At 32.3% G+C, this 21,852-nt stretch overlaps 1 protein-coding gene across 1 annotated transcript; it reads right to left on the bottom strand.

Annotated features, from left to right (window-relative positions):
• Nucleotides 1-2,743: 2,743 nt before the first annotated feature.
• Nucleotides 2,744-17,560, bottom strand: LOC132732021 (phenolphthiocerol/phthiocerol polyketide synthase subunit C-like). Its single transcript, XM_060718359.1, has 7 exons — nt 17,397-17,560; nt 16,006-16,245; nt 15,503-15,663; nt 14,341-14,544; nt 11,343-11,524; nt 10,941-11,115; nt 2,744-10,107 (listed from the first exon to the last, which is right to left on the bottom strand). Exons 2-7 carry the CDS (start codon nt 16,212-16,214, stop codon nt 4,652-4,654), a joined length of 6,387 nt encoding a protein of 2,128 aa, XP_060574342.1. The 5' UTR covers nt 16,215-16,245; nt 17,397-17,560; the 3' UTR covers nt 2,744-4,651.
• Between the last annotated feature and the right edge of the window lie 4,292 nt (nt 17,561-21,852).

Here is a 21,852-nt window from a genome sequence, read left to right as displayed (position 1 = left end):
TGGCACATTGTTTTCTTTCTAATAAACTTATTAGATAAGATTTATAAGTCACCGTCTTAAGAGGTGCTTTTAATGTTTGATATTATTACAATGGATTATTCTATAACATGACCATCTTCCTTTTTGTAACTATTTTCAAAGCGGTCTTCAGCTTTTAAATGCTTTTAAAACCCATTTAACTCAGTATATCACTCATGGCGTTGTGAACAAAACTTTGTCAAACTTTTTTGTGGCTCTACTCAGATACCTATCTGTGCCTGAAATAATACATAGAGGGGCACATGAGGTCTTCCTCCGTCAGCAAAGCTTGAATGTTTCCATATGATCTATACTGTGTTTCGAATGACGGAAAATATGTAGTGTTGTTTACATTATATACAAATGTATTGTATAATAATTTATATGTCCTAAGTTATTAGAGAGTAAATAATGACTGATTATCCATTAACTAACAGAATAGAAAGTCAGTAGCATCTGTATATGTTTGATTGAATTTGAATATCGAGACTAGTACAAATAGGTCAAAGTGGCTAAATTCGAGGCGCGTTTTTCCACCATATCTGTATTTGTGGAGACTAAAAATGATGTTGTTTCTTTTGTTTTGTTTTTTTTGTTTTTTTTGGATAACCCAATTAGCCGATTATTCAATTATTCATTTATATATAGATATTATAGATATAGATATTATTAAATTTATTCCGTAAAGGTGGGTAAGTTGTATATAGAAATTAAAGATTTTATCTGTAAGGATTTGTAGAAAATCATAATATTCTGAATAATTCTTGAGATTCAGGCACACTATATATTTTTTTATAGTTAATAATTAACCACATACTTATAAAACAAAACATGACACTCTCCTTCAAATTTACAAGTTTATTTTTGCAAGTTGGTTACAATAAAAGGCAAAACGAGCATTAAGGTTTCTATTTTTTATTAAGTAATATGTAATTTGCTCAAACACTTAATTTTCAATTATAACCTCAAGCTACGGAAGTTATTTAACTTAAATGTACACAAACGCTACAATTGAAAAGCAAAATTTCGACGTAATCACAATATGAGCCGTGTCACGACAAAACCAACATAATGGGTTTGCGACCAGCATAGATCCAGACCAGCCTGCGCATCCGCGCAGTCTGATCAGGATCCATGCTGTTCGCTTACCAACTCTATTACAAGTAGAGAAACTGATAGCGAACAGCATGGATCCTGATCAGACTGCGCGAATGCGCAGGCTGGTCTGGACCCATGCTGGTCGCAAACCCATTATGTTGGTTTTGTCGTGACGCGGCTCATATATAGTAACATTTATTGCCGTCTTTCATTGTTATGCCTTTTTTTATATACATGTATTCAATAAACATTAACATGCTTGGCCGACAGTGAGTGGCCTGTTTTCACCAGAAGAAAACCAGGCGAGCATGCACTTCCGTTCGGTCTGACCATACACCATAAAGCTGATAATTTTAATTTTCAAATCCTTAATTTTCACATTGACCGTTTCAGATTTACATTAATAGATCTGCTGTAGAATGGCAGTAGAAAACACAAATTACCCTGAAGATCGCTAGTTAGTGAGTGTATGTTACAACTGTCATGAGATACAAGAGTAGGCTAGGTTAATTACCATTTCAATAAGCTAATTAATGCACCTGTCATCATATAAGTGGGGATTGTACCGATAAGGCTTATAATCATAATTGCTACACTAATGGGCGACTGTCCGAAAGCGGCAGATTTCAGTCATGAATTATCGTATAATAAATATAAGGCGTAAGTTAAGCTCCCTAAATAAAGTCAATCAAATATTACATTCGGCAGTGTTATACGCACTCACTCAGGTTAATTATGTTAGATACGCAGTTGACATTATTTTTCTATACTTAAGTCATTTGTTAAAGACTTGTGAATTTGTTAAATACATTGTGTAAACATTTATATAATAGACATTAATATCTTTATTTATTTACTAAATAAAACATGCATAAGACGTTTAACTTGAACTTGTGTTGACCTATTAATATTGAATAATTCAGATCTGGGTGTTACACTACACTGCTAAATAAAACAGTTGGCTAAAGCTATATAGTTCACTGTATTGTGTAAGTCAGATCACAAGCTATGTTATCAATGGATTGTTGGTTCGATTCTTTGGAGAGGCAAAGTTTGTCCGTAATATTTGATCTCGGACATTGCGTCTAATTGCAATTTGTCTCTCACTGCTGATTCAGAGATCTTATTTGATTAGACCTTGGTCACTTATAAATGGTAATTACTGATAACTTAGCCAGAAAAGCCGGATTGGTGTATCGCACCTCGAAATGTGACCAAAATATGTGTTTAAATAATTTAATCAGAACAAGTTGTTTGTTTGTTTGGGCTTTACGTCACACCGACACAGTATAGGTCATATCGCGACGTTCCAGCTTTACTGATGGAAAAAGACCTCAGGTGCCCCTCCGTGCATTTTTTCAGGCACGAACGGGCACCTGAGTAGAATCACCGACGTTCCGTAAGCTAGCTTCATAGCTTCCTAACATGAAATAATCAAAAGTTCCTGTCGGGATTCGAACCCACAGCGGTGAGGAGCTAGTGGTTTGAAGTCAACGACGTTAACCACTCCGCCACGGACGCCCCAGCAAAAGTTGTTCTATGGTAAACATTACAAAAGATATGAAGGTTTGACATAAAATAAAGAACCTTTGGAAGCAATGAAACCAAACTCAATTTTCTACGTTTATATGTGTTTTATATATTGGATCAATTCTGATTTACATAGAGCTTAATGTTTTGCAAAATATATTATAAATAAAAAAATACATGTATATGAACTGGAATTGAATTAACATTAAATTGATGAGAATTAATAATCACAAATGATTTTTTTCATTCGTTATTATTTGTATATATTTGTTAAAACACAAAACTGCTTACATCATAACTGTATCCTCTTCATTGATGGATTTCAAATTGACGTGTTAACAACTACAATACATGAAGTATTTCAAAATCACTAGCAGACTAGGGCTGCTCTTACGGAGATCTTAAAGTTAGTAATCAGATTAAACACACAATGTCATTCAGTAACTGATGACAATCCGAAGATAAATGATGATACATCGAATGCATTTAGGCCAATTTATGCAAGTGTGCTTTGAGACTAATCTTACTGTTTAAAATATAGAGATAAAATCCCTTGCTTATTGAATTAGCTGAGATAAATATGTAAATTCTATATTTAGTAATAATTAATTTTAACCTAATTACTTTTTGACATATAACGATATAGATTCATGCATATCTAAATATAATTCACTTTCAAATACACAAATATATAATTCTTGCCATTAATACATCCTATCATTCTCGGCTGGAATAAACATATTATTTTTATTGCACGAATGCATCTTTGCTCATGTACTGCGTGATCATTGTGTATCATCCTAGACCTAACTTTTCGTTACTTTTCATTCTACTTAACATGTATGTAAAAATTAACATGAGACATATAATAATGACAAAGTACAATCTTTAACATATTCATTAGCACTTTCAATTATCACATTATACATAGTATACATGTAGATAGAGATACTTAAAGTACAATGCATATAGAGATGCCTTTTTAAGTTAACAAGAACAATATGAAGTTAATTTAAATGTTTACAAGTTTTACAGCATAAGCCTTTATATCAATGAAAAAAATATAAGTAGGTGGTACATTGCCTATATATAATTGACAATATTCTACATGAAACAGCTAAATCCCTAAAAACTTTAGCAACATTACATATTTTTATCATGTGTTAATAAAAGTAAAAGTAATACACACATATACGATGCATGAAGTATGATTGCAAAAAAGGAAACAATGCATATATTGTAATGATATAAAGTCATAAAACAATAAAGACCACACAGAAGTATTGTCATACACACACATTTATATATACATGTACATGCTATTACAGCTTGATACATCCGTATGCATTATGTGCATACCTTGTTTTAGTTCTCGTATCCTGTGCCACTCGTATCCTGTGCCATATCAAATAGAGATACAATCTGTAACACAACTGCCAGTGCTTGTTGTATTCAATTCATAAAACACATAGACATGAAAATAATAGGCTGTTTAAAAAGTAAGTAGTGTAAGGATATTAAGAGTAAATCTTAACACTATCAAAGGTTAATAGATATGTACAGAGTATAAAGTTCTGTCCGAAACAAGAATATATTACTTTTTGTTGATTATTATTCGGAAATTTTAATCTGCCCTGTTTCTATAATAAATAAGAAATATAATTTTGTATATAGATCTAAATAATAATAATTTATATGGTTCTTTAAAATTGCATACCAGTACACTGCATTTACTTATAGACTTATAGAGAAACGGTCAGTTACAAAATCGATACAATTCTAATGTTTAAAATATACCAACATATAATCCGAATCTAACGCATCACAATTCAAAGACACACACCAATCATTGATTCAGTGGTTATTGTTTTTTTTTTCAATTATATGATATTGAATTCAAAGATTCATATACACATATTCACTGCAAGTCAAACGTTAAATTTCATCTGTTTTCTGTGTAATTTACAAATACCTGTTTGTTCAAACTGTTTTGCTTCTGTTTCATTTACAAATATGTGTTTGATTGAGTTGTCTTTTTTAAGTCATTTGTATGTTTGTCATTGAACATTTTTTCTTGCAAGAGGAGCACAACATCTTTCAATGTGTTATTTGTGTTTAGCAAGAAAGTCGGAGAAATTCTGTACCCTGTCACATCCTGCACTATGTTTATAAAAGTAACGGATGACATGGAGTCCAGGGACAGGTCAGCTATAGCAGTCGAAGAATCAAGTTGATGAAAATCCTGCCAAATGACTTTGCCTGTTATTTTTAGAATAACCTGGGTAATAGCCTCAATCTGTGCTGCTTTACTGGAATTCTGCAATTTCTGTTGATCTATATATAAATGGTTTGCGTCGGAACTTTGTTGTCTTAATTCAGTGATTTCTTGTTCCAAAAAGACTGACATTCTAATGCGGAAACGTTTCATGTATGGATTGTCGTAGTCTTTGGCGTGCATATTCCAGTTTACATCTGTGTAAATGGTTTTTGTCAGATTTCCCATTAATGCGTCTTGAAAACAGCTTCGGATGTCTGACACAGATAAAAGATTGAAACCACGTTTTTCAAAATTGTCCGTAAACTCCGGCCTAGCAGCCATACCTATAGCAAGAGCACCCCAATTTATTGACTGACCAGTGAGGCCTTGGCTTCGCCTCCAATCTATGAATGTGTCAAGGAAACAGTTAGCAGCACCATAACTAGCTTGACCGGGGGATCCTATCAGGCTGTTAATGGAAGATGAAACCACAAAGTAATGCAATTTATGTTTCATTGTCGCAATATGCATATTCAATGTGCCTATAACCTTGGGTCGTAATACATAGTCAAGTTGCGACTTCTCTAACTGAGTTAAAAGTTTTCCTTCTAGAACCCCAGCACAATGGAACACACCCTGGATTTTATTCCCTTGAGATAGACGTTCTGCTTCACTTATCGCATTTTCAACAGATTCCAGTTTAGTCACGTCAGCTTGTATGCCAAAGATTTTACAACCAGTTTTCTTCATAATTCCTTCAATTTGTGTGAGTTTTTCTTCAGGTATCTTTCTTCTAGAGAAAGTTGCAATTGTACCAGCTCCCATTTCTGCAAGAAGAACGGCCAATTCCCAACCAAGTCCGGTCATCCCACCTGTTACTATATACACACTTGATTTATTAAATAAACTTTGCAACGGCTTTCTTATGGGTAAAAGTAAACGGCCATTACTGACTATATCAGTTGTTGGACAAGGGATGCAGCACTTCTGATCATTATGCATTGACCTGCTGTATTGCATTTTTGAAACTTTATGAACGTTTTGCTGAATCCAATCAACCGCTTTCGGTAAGCATTTACTTATATGTTTCCTCTCTAATAAGTGAGCAACGCTTAAACAAGTAAGCCTTTGATCTTTTGATCTTGAAATTTTCATACGAAGTGATCCTTTTATACACCCGTCGATACATATGATGGACTTACATTTTCCTACAGCTACACAACTTTCATCAATCTGATCAATTGATACTAAATAATCAATGCCAGCACTATTCCCTACATTCATATTCTCAGAAATAACTTTGCAGCTTTTACATGTCTGAAGGATACATGTTAACAAGAAGTTTCCTGAAGTAGGTTCGTCATTGTTGTGAATTACCACTTTTGATCCACGCGGTACAAACTCACATAATCTGAAGCTTATGACTGTATACAAAAGAAGGCCTGGTATGTACACCTTTAGATCCTTCAGCAACACTGTGCACTCTTCAGGTATGTTCATCTCTGTTAATAACTTTGAAGGATAGATGCATACTATTTCCCACCTGTTCGAAAAGTCGTTTTTGATTTCATCATCAACCTTTGGTTCTGTGCAGGATGATTTGCCCTTTTTGTTCCTATAAAGCTTATAACCTGTGTATTCAATGCCAAGTAGTTCATGTCCATCTTTTATTGTATCTTTCCATATATCTTGATCGAGGTCAATTCCACTGCTGGTTCTAGGATAAATACAAACAGGATGAACACATACACGATTCAGTTTAAGCAAGAGGTTGTCGTTTTTGCGCCGATATTCTTCTCCTGAACTTTCACATACATACAATGTTCCTACTTTAATAGATCTGTCAGTCAAAATTTTGTGCGGTAACATTGACTTTTCAAGTAATGCTACTTCGTTTCTCAGTTTCGGAAGAACATTTTTTCTAGGTACTTTCGTAAATTGAGCTCCATATGTTTTATTTTTGAAAATTATGATCTCTGTGTTTACTGTATCGGGGTTCCTGCAAGAACTTGACACAAAGTTTAAAAGAGTGGATATTGTTTCCGATAGTGATGGCTGAAGATCTATCAACGTAATGACACCATAAATAAACTCAATATTAACAGAACGAACGAAGCCCCATAATTCTTCTCCAACTAAGCTTAAATTTTCATACAAATTTGAAAGAGAGAGTTGTGTATTTTGCGTTGCTATATAAATTGGAATGGACATGCCTTTGCTGACCATATACTTGACGACTGTGCTTAGAAACAAGCAATTTTCTCGGACAATTGAGTGAATATACTCAGCGCACTCATGTGTAATTGAACTTGTTTCAAACTTGTCAATAACCAGTAAAACTGCATCAGTATTTGTAACTGACTTCCAATGCGACTTTGCTACCTTAAAAACCTTTCCGACGTCATCTCCTGACATATTCCGCGTGGCCTTGGCGATGAACGTGTGCCCAATGTCATCGAGGTGATTTTTCATTTCCGAAATTTCAGCGGTTGATAGTATAAGAATATTTGCTCTTTGTCTTGCTTTCTCTAATGGTAGATTAAAATCATGCCAAGTAAGGTCATACTTTAGTTCACATGGTGCAGTTAAGCCATTTCGTTTTCCGTATGTAGTGTAATTCTGTACCTCAGCTATTACAAATCCGTCATTATTGATCAGCAATATGTTATAATGGAGCTGGAAAACGGAATCTAGTAATGTCGTGTTTGTACGTTTTGTGTACAAATACATATTTCGCTCAGGGCTTTTTCTCACATGTATTTTTCCCATTGCAACTGGCAAGAACGATAGCTTTTCGGCTTTAATTTTGTCAAAAAGTTCCTCCGTAGTAACATTTATTGTTGACTGTACCATTGCATCTAAAATACAAGGATGAATAGTTGTTAATTGTAAATCTGACATGAGGACATCAGGAAGTTCTACCTCTGTTAAACATTCAACGCCATTTGTAACACAGCTTTTCAGAAGCTTGAAACATATTCCATACTGAAATCCAAGGGACATAAGATAGCCATACATTTCATTCTCGCCCATCCTCCTACACTCTGCTGAAGATATTGTTGTTCTTATAAGGTCTACATCAACGATTGTCTCACTCATCTCGTCCAATTGAGTTTTGTGAACCCATCCTTTGCATATAGTCACATCAGCATGTTTAACGTGAAAAAGTAGCCCGTCCCTTTGTTTAATGGTTGATATATCTAAAGATGTTTTTTCTTTAGTTTTCACTTTTACTGGTCGGAGAAACTCTAATGATATAATTGTATCTTGTTTAGATAGTCCTTTGACTGTTCTTCCAATTTCGAAACCAATATCAGCATACGTGGCACCCGGAATTACTATCTCTCTTTTAACAAAATGTTGGAACACAAACGAAGTAGTTTCTTCGTTGATCTCAGCCCTAAATGATGCAGTACCGTTATTTTCTGGGAATCGTTTGATAAACAAATGGTCATCTTTCTGTATTTCAAATCCATTGATTCTCATGACTGCCTCTTGACTCTGATAAAACATTCGCCGTTTTTGCAAATTGTTCCTTGGAATATCAGTACATTGCGTTTGACATGGATTAATATTGTTCCACTTTGGCTCTAATCCCAACTGATATAATTGACAGATTGATGCTGTTATTGTGTCTAGCTCACTGTGTTTTCTCATAGAGAGAACAATCGAATAGTTTGTTCTACTATATAGGATACTATCCAAATGAGCTCTCAAAACTGGACTAGGACCGATTTCAACAAATATGTCATGACTCTGATCTGAACTTGCTTTTTTAATAGCCTGTGAAAATAATACTGGCATTTTAACATTTTTCTCCCAGTAAGATGACTTTCCAATTGTATAACTAGATTCTTGTCGACCAGTTACAGTTGAAAATACTGCAATATTCCCTTCTGTACAAGACATACCTTCAAGTTGTTCTCGAAGGTGTAAAGCAGCTTGTTCAACAAAATGGCTATGATATGCACATTTTACGTCCAAGCGTATAATTTTTGCCTTACTATATTCTGGTTTCGAAAGTTGATATTTCAACCGATCAACTTGATCTATGCTACCTGAAACTGTACAGGATACCGGACTGTTGTACACAGCGATGACAGATCCTACAGTTTGGCACAACTTTTCAATAATTTCAACATCGACGTTGCTAACAACAATCATACCTCCCTGATTGACAGATGCCAATACCTTTGATCTGTTGTATATGATATTCACTGCTGTTTCAAGATCAAAATAATTTGCAGCGAAGGCTGCTGCAACTTCTCCAACCGACTGCCCAACAATAGCGTCTGGGGTAATTCCAATGTGTTTCCAAAGCATTGTAAGTCCAACTTGACAGGCAAAAATTGCTATATGAGCTTTCATCGGATCAGCCTGGAAATCTAACGAATTTTGGAATAATTCTGCTACCGCCCAACCCGACAGAGGTTGCAACACTTGATCGATTTGTTTGACTGCTGATCTAAAGGCTTTTATCTTCATTAATGAGTTGCACATTCCTTTCCAGGAGGTACCAACACCACAAAACACAAACACAATTCTTTTTGTCATAGTTACTTTGACGGGTTCATCATCTGCCTCTAGGGACTTTTTCAAGGCAGACATAATTTCTTCTTGTGTTTTTCCAAACACTGCCTTTCTTTCTTTAAAATGATCTCGTTTACACGTGGATGTACACGAAAGTGACGATAAGTCATATGAATTGGACTCTAAAGCATTCCTTGTTGACTGCATATTTTCTTTCAGGGAATATCTGTCGATAGCTGAAAAGGTAATTATGTAAGGAAACGTGTTAATTGTCCCTACGGCAGACGAAATCCCATGTTTTGATTCTTGATATTCCTCAATAATTGCGTGAGCATTAGTGCCGCCAAAGCCAAAACTGTTTACGCATGCAAGACGTTTTTCCGATTCCGATTTACACCAATTTGTACATTCAGTAGGGACAATAAATCCGTGGTCGGACATTTTTAGTTTTGGGTTTTCGTTATCCTTCTTGTACCATAAAGAAGGGACAATTGTATGGTATTTTATCATAAGTAAAACCTTTATCAAACCTGCCACACCTGCAGCGGCTTCTAGATGGCCAATGTTTGTCTTCACAGATCCAACGTAAACAGGTGATTGAGAATTAGCTTTCTTTCCAAAATGTGCTCCTAATGCGTTAATCTCTGTTGGATCTCCAATAAGTGTCCCTGTTCCTATAAAGATATCAAAATACAAACATGTCAGACTCGGTTATCTTTCGCATTTTTTAAGTTATTCTGCAAGGATATTTGTAGTGAAGAGGAGGAGTAATTATGTCTGGTGTAACAAATATGAGTAAAGTAATCGAAAATTGATAGCAATGAATATTTATAATGCTTACAAAATTGATACTATAAACTCGTCAAAGCTTTTTTGTCTGAGGCAGCATTCTAGTAAAAGAAGATGGTACTGACACTCTCAGAGGTTCAGTAACGGATGTATTGTTTATATGCAAAATCAAATTGATACAACATTTGTGTTTAGCATACCACATGATATTGGGCGTCCGTGGCCGAGTGGTAAGGGTATTTGACTTCGAACACCTACCCTGTCACTTATGGTTTGAATCTGATCAAAAGACTGCGGATTTGTTCGTTAGGGAAAGGTTTATGTTAGTAAGTATTTAGGTTGGCTTATGGACATCATATGTTTTACTCAGACCCTTGCTCGTCCCGGAAATAATGCACGGAAACGCAACTGACGTCTCCCAAAAGTCGCTTTATGACATTGAAAGTGTTGATGCTACTCAAAACCAAACCAAACACACACACAAACTAATAACGTCTTTCATTTTTTTAATGTATAAAGGAATAAGATCATTTGTGGAAAAATTCAATAAATATTTAGTGGAACAGCTTAATCAGTGTATGCAAACTAAAACATCTATTCTACAGAAGTTAAATGTTTTTATTTCATTAAAATCTTATTATTAAATCTTAAATATTAAATATGTGATACTCAAAAACGTTTATAATTAATTTATATGAAATATGAAATGAAAACATACCGTGTGCTTCAATTACTTGAATACAGGACGTATCAATATTGTATCTTGCATAAGTTCTCTTGATTAAGCGCTCTTGTTGAAGCCCAGATGGAGCCGTTATTGGTGTAGTCATGTGACCATCTTGATTAACTCCTGTTTTTATAATACTCCATATTTTGTTACCATCTTTGATAGCCTGCAATATTAAATGGTTAAGTATGAACAATGATTTAAAAGAAATTAATAGCAAATGAAAGCGAAAGTACGTATTGTGACAAACAAGTACTTTTTCATATCATCAGGCAAAACATAAACGTATTCTAAAAAGTTTAATATGAATATGCGTTGGCAAATTTTATTCAGCGTTTTCGTTTTACATGTACAGCTTTATAATAAAGAATGTTTTGTGAATTCTCAATTTACCTGTTTCAGCTTCTTAAGAATAACAATACCGCATCCTTCACCTCTGGCATATCCGTCAGCCTCTTTCGTGAATGTTTTACACTGACCGGACGGTGACAACATTCTTGCTTTTGCTAATGCTATAAACATTTGTGGATCCAGAAGAACATTAACTCCGCCACATATAGCCAATGTACAGATTCCTACAAAATGAATGATAAATATATAAGTTTACTAGTAAATAGAAAGTGCAACTACTTTTTTCTGTATTCTTTGATGCACAAAAGAACATGTATTTCTCTTGATAACAAATAAGTTGGAATAAAAACAAACAAACAAATTGTTATACCAATGGTTTATAGTATCAGATATAAATGAAAGTTTTCATTAGCTTTAGTGCGTTTTGGGGTATATAAAGAACAAAAATCCTCAAATTGATCACTAAACAATAATCATGCCTACCATTACATTGATCTTGGTGTTTAATTCCAGTATTAAATCATCTATTCATTTAATTTGAAAATTTATATTCTTGATTTTGTTCCTTACTGGTATTTATACATTATTTTTTATCTATAAGGTGAACTATTTATATAAATAGCTACAGAAACTTTGACCCGATGAAGATAAATGTAAAGGAACGGGTTTTGACATCTTGTATAATTTATTCACATATTGAGTTTCTACGGTCTCTAATGTCTGTTTATGATTGATATTGTGCTTTTTGTTTCTATCCAGACATGCAGGAAACTGAGAACAAACCTAAACAAGTGCACCGCTCAGCGTGGCAATATACGCCCGAATACAAATTTATTGTAAGTACATAAAATTTAAAGTAATCAAAAATAATGTTTAAACAGAGAGGATATCCATTTTTAACATTTAATGCAACAGCTTTCGGCTGTGGAGTACATACCCCAGATATATCACCACTCATGCCCTTAAAAAACTAATCTTTAAGCACAGGGTGGTGATTATTTATCTCAATGCAATTGTAACGGAATATATACTGACTGAAAACAACAATAATGTTGGTTTTTAAATGACAAAAATTCAAAGAAACATATTAATAATATTAAAACAGAAATAGTTATGCACATAATATTATGCCCTAAATTATAATAAATATAAATGCTATGCTTACAAATAATTTTCTTCTGTTGTATTACCGTCCTTTACATTTATAACTTAAATACATTGATCCCAGTAACATGATTTATATAAATTTTGTAGATGTCAGAAAGGGTTGCAAAATATGTAAGCGTAACATGAATATAATACATGTTTTATTTGGGGGCATAAGAAAAAGTGTTGTTATTACCTTCTTTGATTTTAAAATTTTAAAATTCAGCAATTCAAAAACTTATTATCTTTGTTTTTCTTACTTTGAACATATATCAGTCTTTTAATTAGAGAGAGACTGCCAACAATAAAGCAAACAAAGCTTTGTTAAATTACCTTGAAAATTGACATTTAATATCCTTCATTTACAACTTATTGTTATTTAGTGAAAGAACATATCTTAAGTAACATCAGTTCAATTTATAAGATTGCGCCATTTCATATAAACCTATGACAGCACCTCAATTATTATAATCTTAACAGAAAAAAAAATCTAAAAATAAAAAGTTTGATAATAAAGTAATAGGTTTTGGAAAATAAAGGTAGGAATCACATTAATAAATTCATACATTGTAACCTCCCTTTGTAATATTTACACTTTATAAGGATTTTGAATGAGTCAGTGCGACCTTGACATTGATCTGAAATAGTCCAAAATAATTATTGCGATCTACACATCCTCGTAGTAATATAGATATTTCTGCCAAATAGATTTAATTTCATACTATCAGTTTAAAAGAAACTAAGCGGACACAAAATTTCGAAAATGATACAAAAAGACTAAGTGTGACCTTTGACCTGAGGAAGGTCAGACCTGAACTCTGCACATAGTCTCATTGTGGATAACATTTCTGCCAAGTAATTTGAATTCCTTTCCATCGGTTCAATAGATACAGACCGGACACAAAAACTCCTATATAAGTCTTAATAAATCAATACAACCCTGGGGTGGGCCAATTTTAATTGTAGGAAGTCCAAACTTGTGTTCTTTACACCGTCTCAATATTAGTAATATTTCTGCCAAAAAGTTTTAAATTTCCTTCGATCGGTTCAAAAGATACAGAGCGAACAAAAAAGTATGACCTTAGGCTGAGAAAGGTCAAGCCTGCGCTCTGCACGTCGCCCAATTATGGTTAACATTTCTGCTAAGTTGTTTGAATTTCTTTCCACCGTTTCAAAAAGACCGGACAAGAAAAACTTCTAACAGACGGACGGACAGACGGATAGATAGACAGACGGACAACCAGGTGCATAACAATATACGCCAAAATTCCTTCTGGCGTGTAAAAATAGGGTGAAAAACTAAATCCTTTAAGAACGCCAAAAGCGCCATAATTAAAAATGTTGCTGGTTCGGTTTGATTGAGTCGTTTATGAACGGTATTTAAAAGTGCAGGCTCCCTAGCATCGGCTTAAGCAGATTTCAACACTTTAACACAAAAATGGTAAATTTTTAATTTTAAAAAATTCGCAGATGTACTCATACGGCATCTGCCATGGAACCTTTAATGTGGCATCTTCGTGACATTTCATGAAAATCGGCTTATTGTCCAAGGTAAAAGACAACATGTACCCTATATGAGAAAACAATGGGCGGTACAAAACAAAGTAGAAGGAGGCATCATATCCTAAGTGTGATTATACAGTAATCAAGTAGGAATAATGGAACCAACCAAGTTAAAAAAGGTCAAATAGAAGATACTAAAATACCACAACATAAACACACCACAATATTGCCGTGCTCAATGATCTCCAATGATCAAAAATTTAACGACCACCACACGGCACAAATAACACCGATGTCGTACAGAAAAGGGAACTGCTTAAGAACTACGAAAACGAAAAATACGTTTTTGTCAACTTTTTTTACCGCTCTATCATAAAAATGAATTTATTACCTGTGTGTATGGATTGTGAAGCTAAATCAATGGCGACCAGAGAAGATGAACATGCAGTGTCTAGTGTCAATGAAGGCCCAAGAAGGTTGTAATTGTATGAAACCCTTGCGCTTATAATACTGTTATGTGTTCCTGTTACGGAATACGCACTGCTTAGTCCTACATCGTCCATAACATGACCCTTGTAGTCATCAGTCATAGATCCTGCAATATGTTTGCCACATAAACAAATTAAAACCTGAGCGTATCAAATCATACTTACTTTCATTGCAAATTTAAATATACACATTTAACATCGCTAAATACGTTTGCTGAAAATTACTTTGCTTATAATTATAAATCCAGCGCGACCACAAGCTATTCTAAAACAAAATTTGACTATTATTCACATAAATTTACCTTGTCTGCGTAATATTACCTCAAAGGAAGACGTGTCCTAGTGTACTTCGTAGATTAATTCAACACACCTCTATATGTAATAAGTTTAGTTGGAAGCGCATTATAATTCGCTTTAACAACATATTTTGAAAGGAACAAATACATGAATCTACGAATAACCGGTGGGGACATTTCAACTTCATGAATTCCTGATTTCAGCTTCATGAATTCTCAATTTCAACTTCAGGAATTCACGATTTCAACTTCATGAATTCCCGATTTCAACTTCATGAATTCACGATTTCAACTTCATGAAGTTGAAATCGTGAATTTGTGAAGTTGAAATCGTGATTCGTGAAGTTGAAATCGTAAATTCGTGAAGTTGAAATCATGAACTCACGAAGTTAAATTCGTAAATTCATGAAGTTGAAATCGTGAATTCATGAAGTTGAAATCGTGAATTCGTGAAATTGAAATCGTGAATTCATGAATTTGAAATCGTGAATTCATGAAGTTGAAATCGTGAATTCATGAAGTTGAAATCGTGAATTCGTGAAGTTGTAATCGTGAATTCATGAAGTTGAAATCGTGAATTCGTGAAGTTGAAGTCGTGAATTCATGAAGCTGAATCGTGAATTCATGAATTCCGTATTTTGAAAACGGGAATGCACGAAGTTTAAATTGTGAATTCATGAAGATGAAATCGGGAATTCATGAAGTTGAAATGGCCCTACCGGTCTTTCGTATGAATCAGTCACGAATTATATCAATTCATCATGCGTACCTATGTAAACTGCCGTGTCCGAACCATCGATATCATTTCGTCTTATTCCACCATCTTCGAGCGCCATATGGACACACTCTAGAACCAGTCTCTGCTGGGGGTCAACAAGTTCTGCTTCCATATCGTTCAAACCGAAGAAGCGGTGATCCCATTCTTCGACCCTTAAGACGGAATAATTGTAGATCGAAATGTTATAATGGAATATGTCATAAAAATTGATGTAAAGGAATGGGGAAATGACCATGAGTCCGGTCTTTTAACCTTCATGCCACCTTTTTTACTATAGGAAAGTAGGCAATTTCAACACAAATTAATTTCTTGTTTGTACTACATAACTTTATCATCAAAATATTACAGCTGTAATATAAAACATCTTTTACGAAAAATTAAATTTTAAAATAAATTGTTATTTCTTGTTTGATTGATGATTCCCAGTACCGAATTTCATGTAAAAAAATAAAACATGAACCATCATGAAAAATATAAACCCTTATAAAACTTACCCCTTTACAAAACCTGCATTGCGAACATAAGTCTTGCCTGGTGTGTTTGGGTCCGGATCAAAGAATACATCTAAATTCCATCTACTAGCTGGTACTTCTTTTACATGGTTCTCGCCATTCCTAAGTACACGCCAGAATTCTTCTAAATTATCAGCGCCTGGAAATCTACACCCGATCCCAACAATAGCGATATCCTGTAAATCGCCCATTGTTGTCGCTTTTGATCTTGTCTAGTCCATCCTGTTTTGTATTTTTTACAAAGTTAAAAGTTTCTTTATAACAGAGTATACGAATAAAATGTTATATTATGGTTAATAATTTTTAAATTTGTTGACATGTTTCTTTTTTTTAAAAAATACTTAGCTTTGTCGTATTGTTCTGCATACATGTAAGTATGATGTAAATATCGTCTAAGAACGGTGTCTTTAAAACTTAATTAACCTTATAGAAGGTTTGGCTTATCTATATATCAATAATACTTATACATAGATATTTATGTGAAAAAGGCGTCATTTATTTCAGCATGGAATGTTTTTGGTAAACCCTAGATTGCTGAGCGTTTTTAATTTTGTCTTTTTAAAGCACGTCATATTTTAAGTCTTTTTCGTGCTTTGCTTTTATTTATATTATTTTATTTTTTTTTTAATTAAATTTCGTTTTTTCCATAAGTAAAGATGTGTTGGTTTAATCTTTTTCTCAAACTTTGGGATATGAAAATAGATATTTTTAAATTTAAATTAATTTAAGTTTGCTTAACATTTAACAATTCATGAACTTGATAACAACAAAAATGTTCTTTTATTAATATTTTTCACAGTCGATTCAGCTACGTAAACTAGCCACCAGGATTGGTGCAATATAAGGAAACGAGTTTTAGGTTAAGAGGCAGGCACCTTAACTTTCAGACCACTGACCTCTGTAGGTTATCTTTTAAAGTAATGTGTTTTTAGGTTAATTTTTGGCAATTGGTATTGCAACTTAAGTCCACTACCATTTTTTGCCTAAATAAAAGAGGTCGGATAGACATAATATTTTATCTGCATTATCTGCATTATCGATGTATCTTTTAATGAATGCAATAGTAACTTTTCTTAACTACATGTAAAAAAAATACTACTAATTGCTACATGTTTTCAGTCAGTGTGAATTCTCACTTTTTATTGTACTATAAAATTACAGTTTGTCGTCTACTTAGATAATAATCCCCTGTTCACATTTTGAATTTGTAGATCTTTATATTGCTTCTTTAGCTCCACGCAGACTCTAAACTATCTTAGAACAAATAAGCCTTTCAGACATAAAATCATTCTGATTGCCACTGATAAAGCTCAATAGGAAAAAAAGTTTTCTATTTACAAAACGCTAAATAATTTGATAAAACATTTGCTTACCTAAGACTTTCTTGAATGAGCAGTACCATTCAGTCTTTAATATTGGACAGAGTCAATCTCTGGCTCTGATCTTATATAGTTTGCAAAACGAAATGACTTGACTTGTCTAAGTAATTTATATTGATTTATGTTTAATTAAGAATATTTTCAAGCGGTAATTTGTCCCCTGCAGTGCATGAATAATAACACTTAAATAAAGTAAAATACACTTAAATTACCTGACAGATTGATATGATTCAAACGATAAATCATATATTTTAAGTGGATACGAAGGAAGCTTTTATAAAATATGATAATCATCAAGGAAAGGCGGCATACTGACGTGCTACAAATTGCAAAACGTGACACTCAATTGAGACTTTCAATGGTGTACATGCTTCCTGTTTGGCTGTAAAACACCGCTGATTGGTTCATGACTTTAAGATTAAAAATTTTGATTTCGTTTTAAGTGCAAAATTGTTGTATTTAACATTTTAATGCTCATTTAAGGATTTACAACGCATTAGATGATGTTTTTTATTTAAAAAAATGTAATAAATAACTAGGATTTTTTGCAATAAAATTTGAAGTAATTTTGTTTTTTTAGATAAGTTGTCTAAATTTACATAATTGTCGACGTGTCACAAATTGCTTTTATTTCAACTAAATATTTCAGATATCTTATACATAAAGAATCAGTCATTATTAAAAATAGTTCTTGCGTGAAAATTTTTAACAAAGTTGGTAACTATTTTTTTACATTTGTGGTACAAACAAATTCATCTGTTTATTGTTACAGAACATAAGACTAAAATGAAAACCTGTCAGGATTTTTGCTTCATTGAAACAGCTAGAGGTGGTAAATAAGGCTATCGTTTAAAAACATTCGACTTCTGATCTTTTTTTGAAATTGCCAATGTCAAGTATAATGTTAGTGATTTGAATAAAATGCTTATTCCCAGAAAGGGAACATGTTATTCAGACCTTTTTGTGTTGGCGTTAATATTGTAATGTTTGATACTTTTTTAAACCTTACCAATTCCAACTACGAAATATACATGCAATTTCATACATTTTGTTCTCGTTTCATTTTCTCCTGACAGTCACTTGTTTCGACAGCTTCAATTCAAATAACTTTCTTCAATAATTTTTTAAAGAAACATTACTAGATGTAAAAATCTTTTTCAATATTGTTGTTAACTGACCTGATTGATTTTTTTTTGTTTGTTTATTATTTTGTGATGTTGTTTTAATGTTCATGTTTAAATTTAGCAAACATTTCACTGTCAATTAGGTTCTACAAAAACTCGGAAAATCGCCTTGTGCCAATCAATACAATGCTTCGAAAATAAATCTTAAACCAAATTTGGTTTTGGTGTAAAATTTTAAGCTTAAGTGGTACAGTAGTACAAGCGCGCTGATGCTGTCCATCACAATTTGAAGTTCACTTTAGTACATGTACTACATACAACAAAGCGCAGTGATAATAATGGCCGAATATAAACGTCGTATTTATATTTCGAAAGGGGTGTAAATTACAGGTGGAAGGTTTAAAATGCAAATTCATTGCTCCTTTATAATATCTTCACTTCATGTTTTCCCATGACACGTGACATTCCTGTTACGTTATCTCTATGCAGTAGTTCAAACGATATCTTTAACTTTAACAAACTTACCCTTATTCCTGCCATAAAGAAAGGAGAAACCCGGAAAACATTTAAGAGGCTAGTCAGTAAGTTCTTGTACGTTTATTTTAGCTTTTAAATTTTTTTAGGTGTAAATAATTATTTAAAACAAAATTAAGAAAAAAACTTCAAAACTTTTTAATTAGATAGTTTTTAAAGCTGCTATTTTTTATTTAAATTATTTGAAAATCAACGTAAAAGTAAATTTTTTTACTTTAAAATTTTAAAATTAAAACGATTTTAGGTTTGTTATCAAAATAAGCTGTTAATTAATAAAAAATTACATGTAATAATGTAAATTTTTTTATATTTTTCCAATAAATTTGAATAAAATATATGAATTTTTTTACTGCAACAATAAAATAATAAAATTTGCATTTCATAATTGTTAATTTAATGTTTGGCTTAAACTTTCTGCGGAAATATGTTAAGGTTTATTTTTATGTATTTACTAAGATAAACTGTCTCATTAGGTTTTTAAAAAATGTTTAGCATTTAAATATAACGAATTCTCCTTGCACAACATTTCCGTAAATAATTTGATACTTACTTTTTTTTTCTTTCTTTTTTTTCTTTTTTTTTTTTTTTGTAGGAAAGGTGGTCACAATATCACAATTCATTAAAACTGCACGCCTGTACAACATATGAAGTTGAATAGGACACCAATCAATTAAACATTATAACACGAAATAATATTGCCAAAAGCGAATCTATTTTTCCCAGTGGTTGCAAGGCAAGTCTCATGGGTCACTACCTACAATACCAATGTTCTTTTAAACTATAACTCTATGCTCTACGCAAACGGACTTACGTCACCCACAGTATCATACAATACTAACATAAATGACGGTAACCACAATTTGACCCTACTTAAGATTAAAAGTCATTTGTTTAAAAGTCATTTCAAAAACATTGCTGCATTTTAAAGTTGTTAATTGTTTATTTTTGGTGACAGATATTTCCAGATATTTGATTCTCGGTTGGACATGGCATGTATGGTTTTTCTTCAAAGATGTTTTTATCAAAACATTAAATATAAAGACTTCTTAAAAAACAGTAGATGGGGCGACAAGCTGAAAAAAAGTAAATGCAAAAGGCATTCATAATGATGCACATTTGTTAAAAAAAATATCATTGATTTGAAATTTTACCTTGCAGCTTGTAACTTTTAATTATGTTCCCTTAAATGCAGTTATTTGAATTAAATTTTAATAATTCAGACGATATCTAAGATTATTCTAGACATAAGTATCTTTTTGGAAAAAATGTGAATATAAAATGTGGACGGTAACTTGCACTTTCCATTACCGTCCATGAACAGGCTCAATCAAACCGAGCCTGCATTATTTTCAATTTTGCCTTGTTGGGCTTTCTTTAGGGATTTTGTGTTTCACTATTTTACTTTGCTATTGTTCAACGTTAAATTCTTTTATAATTGAATTCCTTTGTTGTTTAAAATTAGAATTTAATTCTCAAACTATTTTGTAAAAGGAACATAAATGTGACAAGGTAAATATGATTCAACACAACCGACATCAATTCAATGCATAAGTAGATACCAAAAAACGATTCAAGTTATAAATTAAGCAGTAATCCAAGATGATAAATTGAATACGTTTTATTTAATACATTCTGTAAATATAATTTAAACGTATGTCAAAATGACATTTTTTATTTGTTGCTGAAACCTGTTGTGTAAACATCTTTACGTTTTATTATGTATAGTGTTAGGGGTTTTTTAATTATAATTCTATGTTTTACATATTTAATCAAATATTTAATAATTATATCATTACTTCAGTATCTATTGTATTAGATCTTGTTTTTCAGTAATAATTATATATGTTTATTTTTTAATTTATTATTTTATATTATAAATAAAACATTATGTTTATATTGATTAGCAATTTAGACATCAATAATTTTAAATAATTAAGTATTAAGTTTATAATAATCATTTTCTTTACTGAAAGCTACTTTTTTACTTTAAAAAGCCCATATGTTCATTCCTTTCTCATTAAACTTGTTCAAAAACAGCGAAATTTGTGTTTGTTTATGTTAACATGTATTAAAAATCACTTTGAATAATATACGTTCAACATGTCTTAATATTATTTTATTGTATAGATATTTGATTTTAGTAACATCAAATCATTTTTTTTTTGTATGATTTGCAACCAATCATTATTTTAGTCCTTTTTTCATAATTTTTTCTAATAAGCATCCTATTATTATTTCAGTCATATTTTCTTAACCCTACAATAGAAAATTATTCATTATAAAAGAATGATTTCTTATATAAAAATATAAGGAGATGTAATCCTAATGCAAGGAAAACGTGAAAGGAAAACTACTCCAAAACAATTACAAGTCATAGAATAATTGCATTTGAAATCATTTACTGCATTTTACAGTTGTCTTAATGTCTTGTTAAAACATAAGGACAGATTTTTCGCCTTTGCTTCTGTGTCGGGCATGCAACGTATGCTGTTTCCTTACGGACGTTATTTTTTAAATTATAAATTAAAACTAAAAAGACAATCAGTAGATCGGGTGTCAAGCTAAAAGATAAATGCTTTTGAGTGCACATTTGACATTTGATTTATTATCGGTTTAAAAAATTATATAGCAGCGTGGAACTGTCAATTACATATCCTTTAAGTTATTCGGATTAAAAAGGCATACAAATTAAATCTTTAAACACTAAGAAGATATCAAACATTATTTTAAATATTATTATTAATAAAATTATTATATTATTAGTATAGTTCAGCGTTTATTTCTTTTATTTC

Source organism: Ruditapes philippinarum, unplaced genomic scaffold (genome assembly GCF_026571515.1).
Source record: "Ruditapes philippinarum isolate M1 unplaced genomic scaffold, ASM2657151v2 ctg305_1_1_1_1, whole genome shotgun sequence".
In the NCBI taxonomy this organism is placed as follows: domain Eukaryota; kingdom Metazoa; phylum Mollusca; class Bivalvia; order Venerida; family Veneridae; genus Ruditapes; species Ruditapes philippinarum.
The sequence above is the reverse complement of the archived record's forward strand: the minus strand, read 5'-3'. Positions and strand labels throughout refer to the sequence as shown.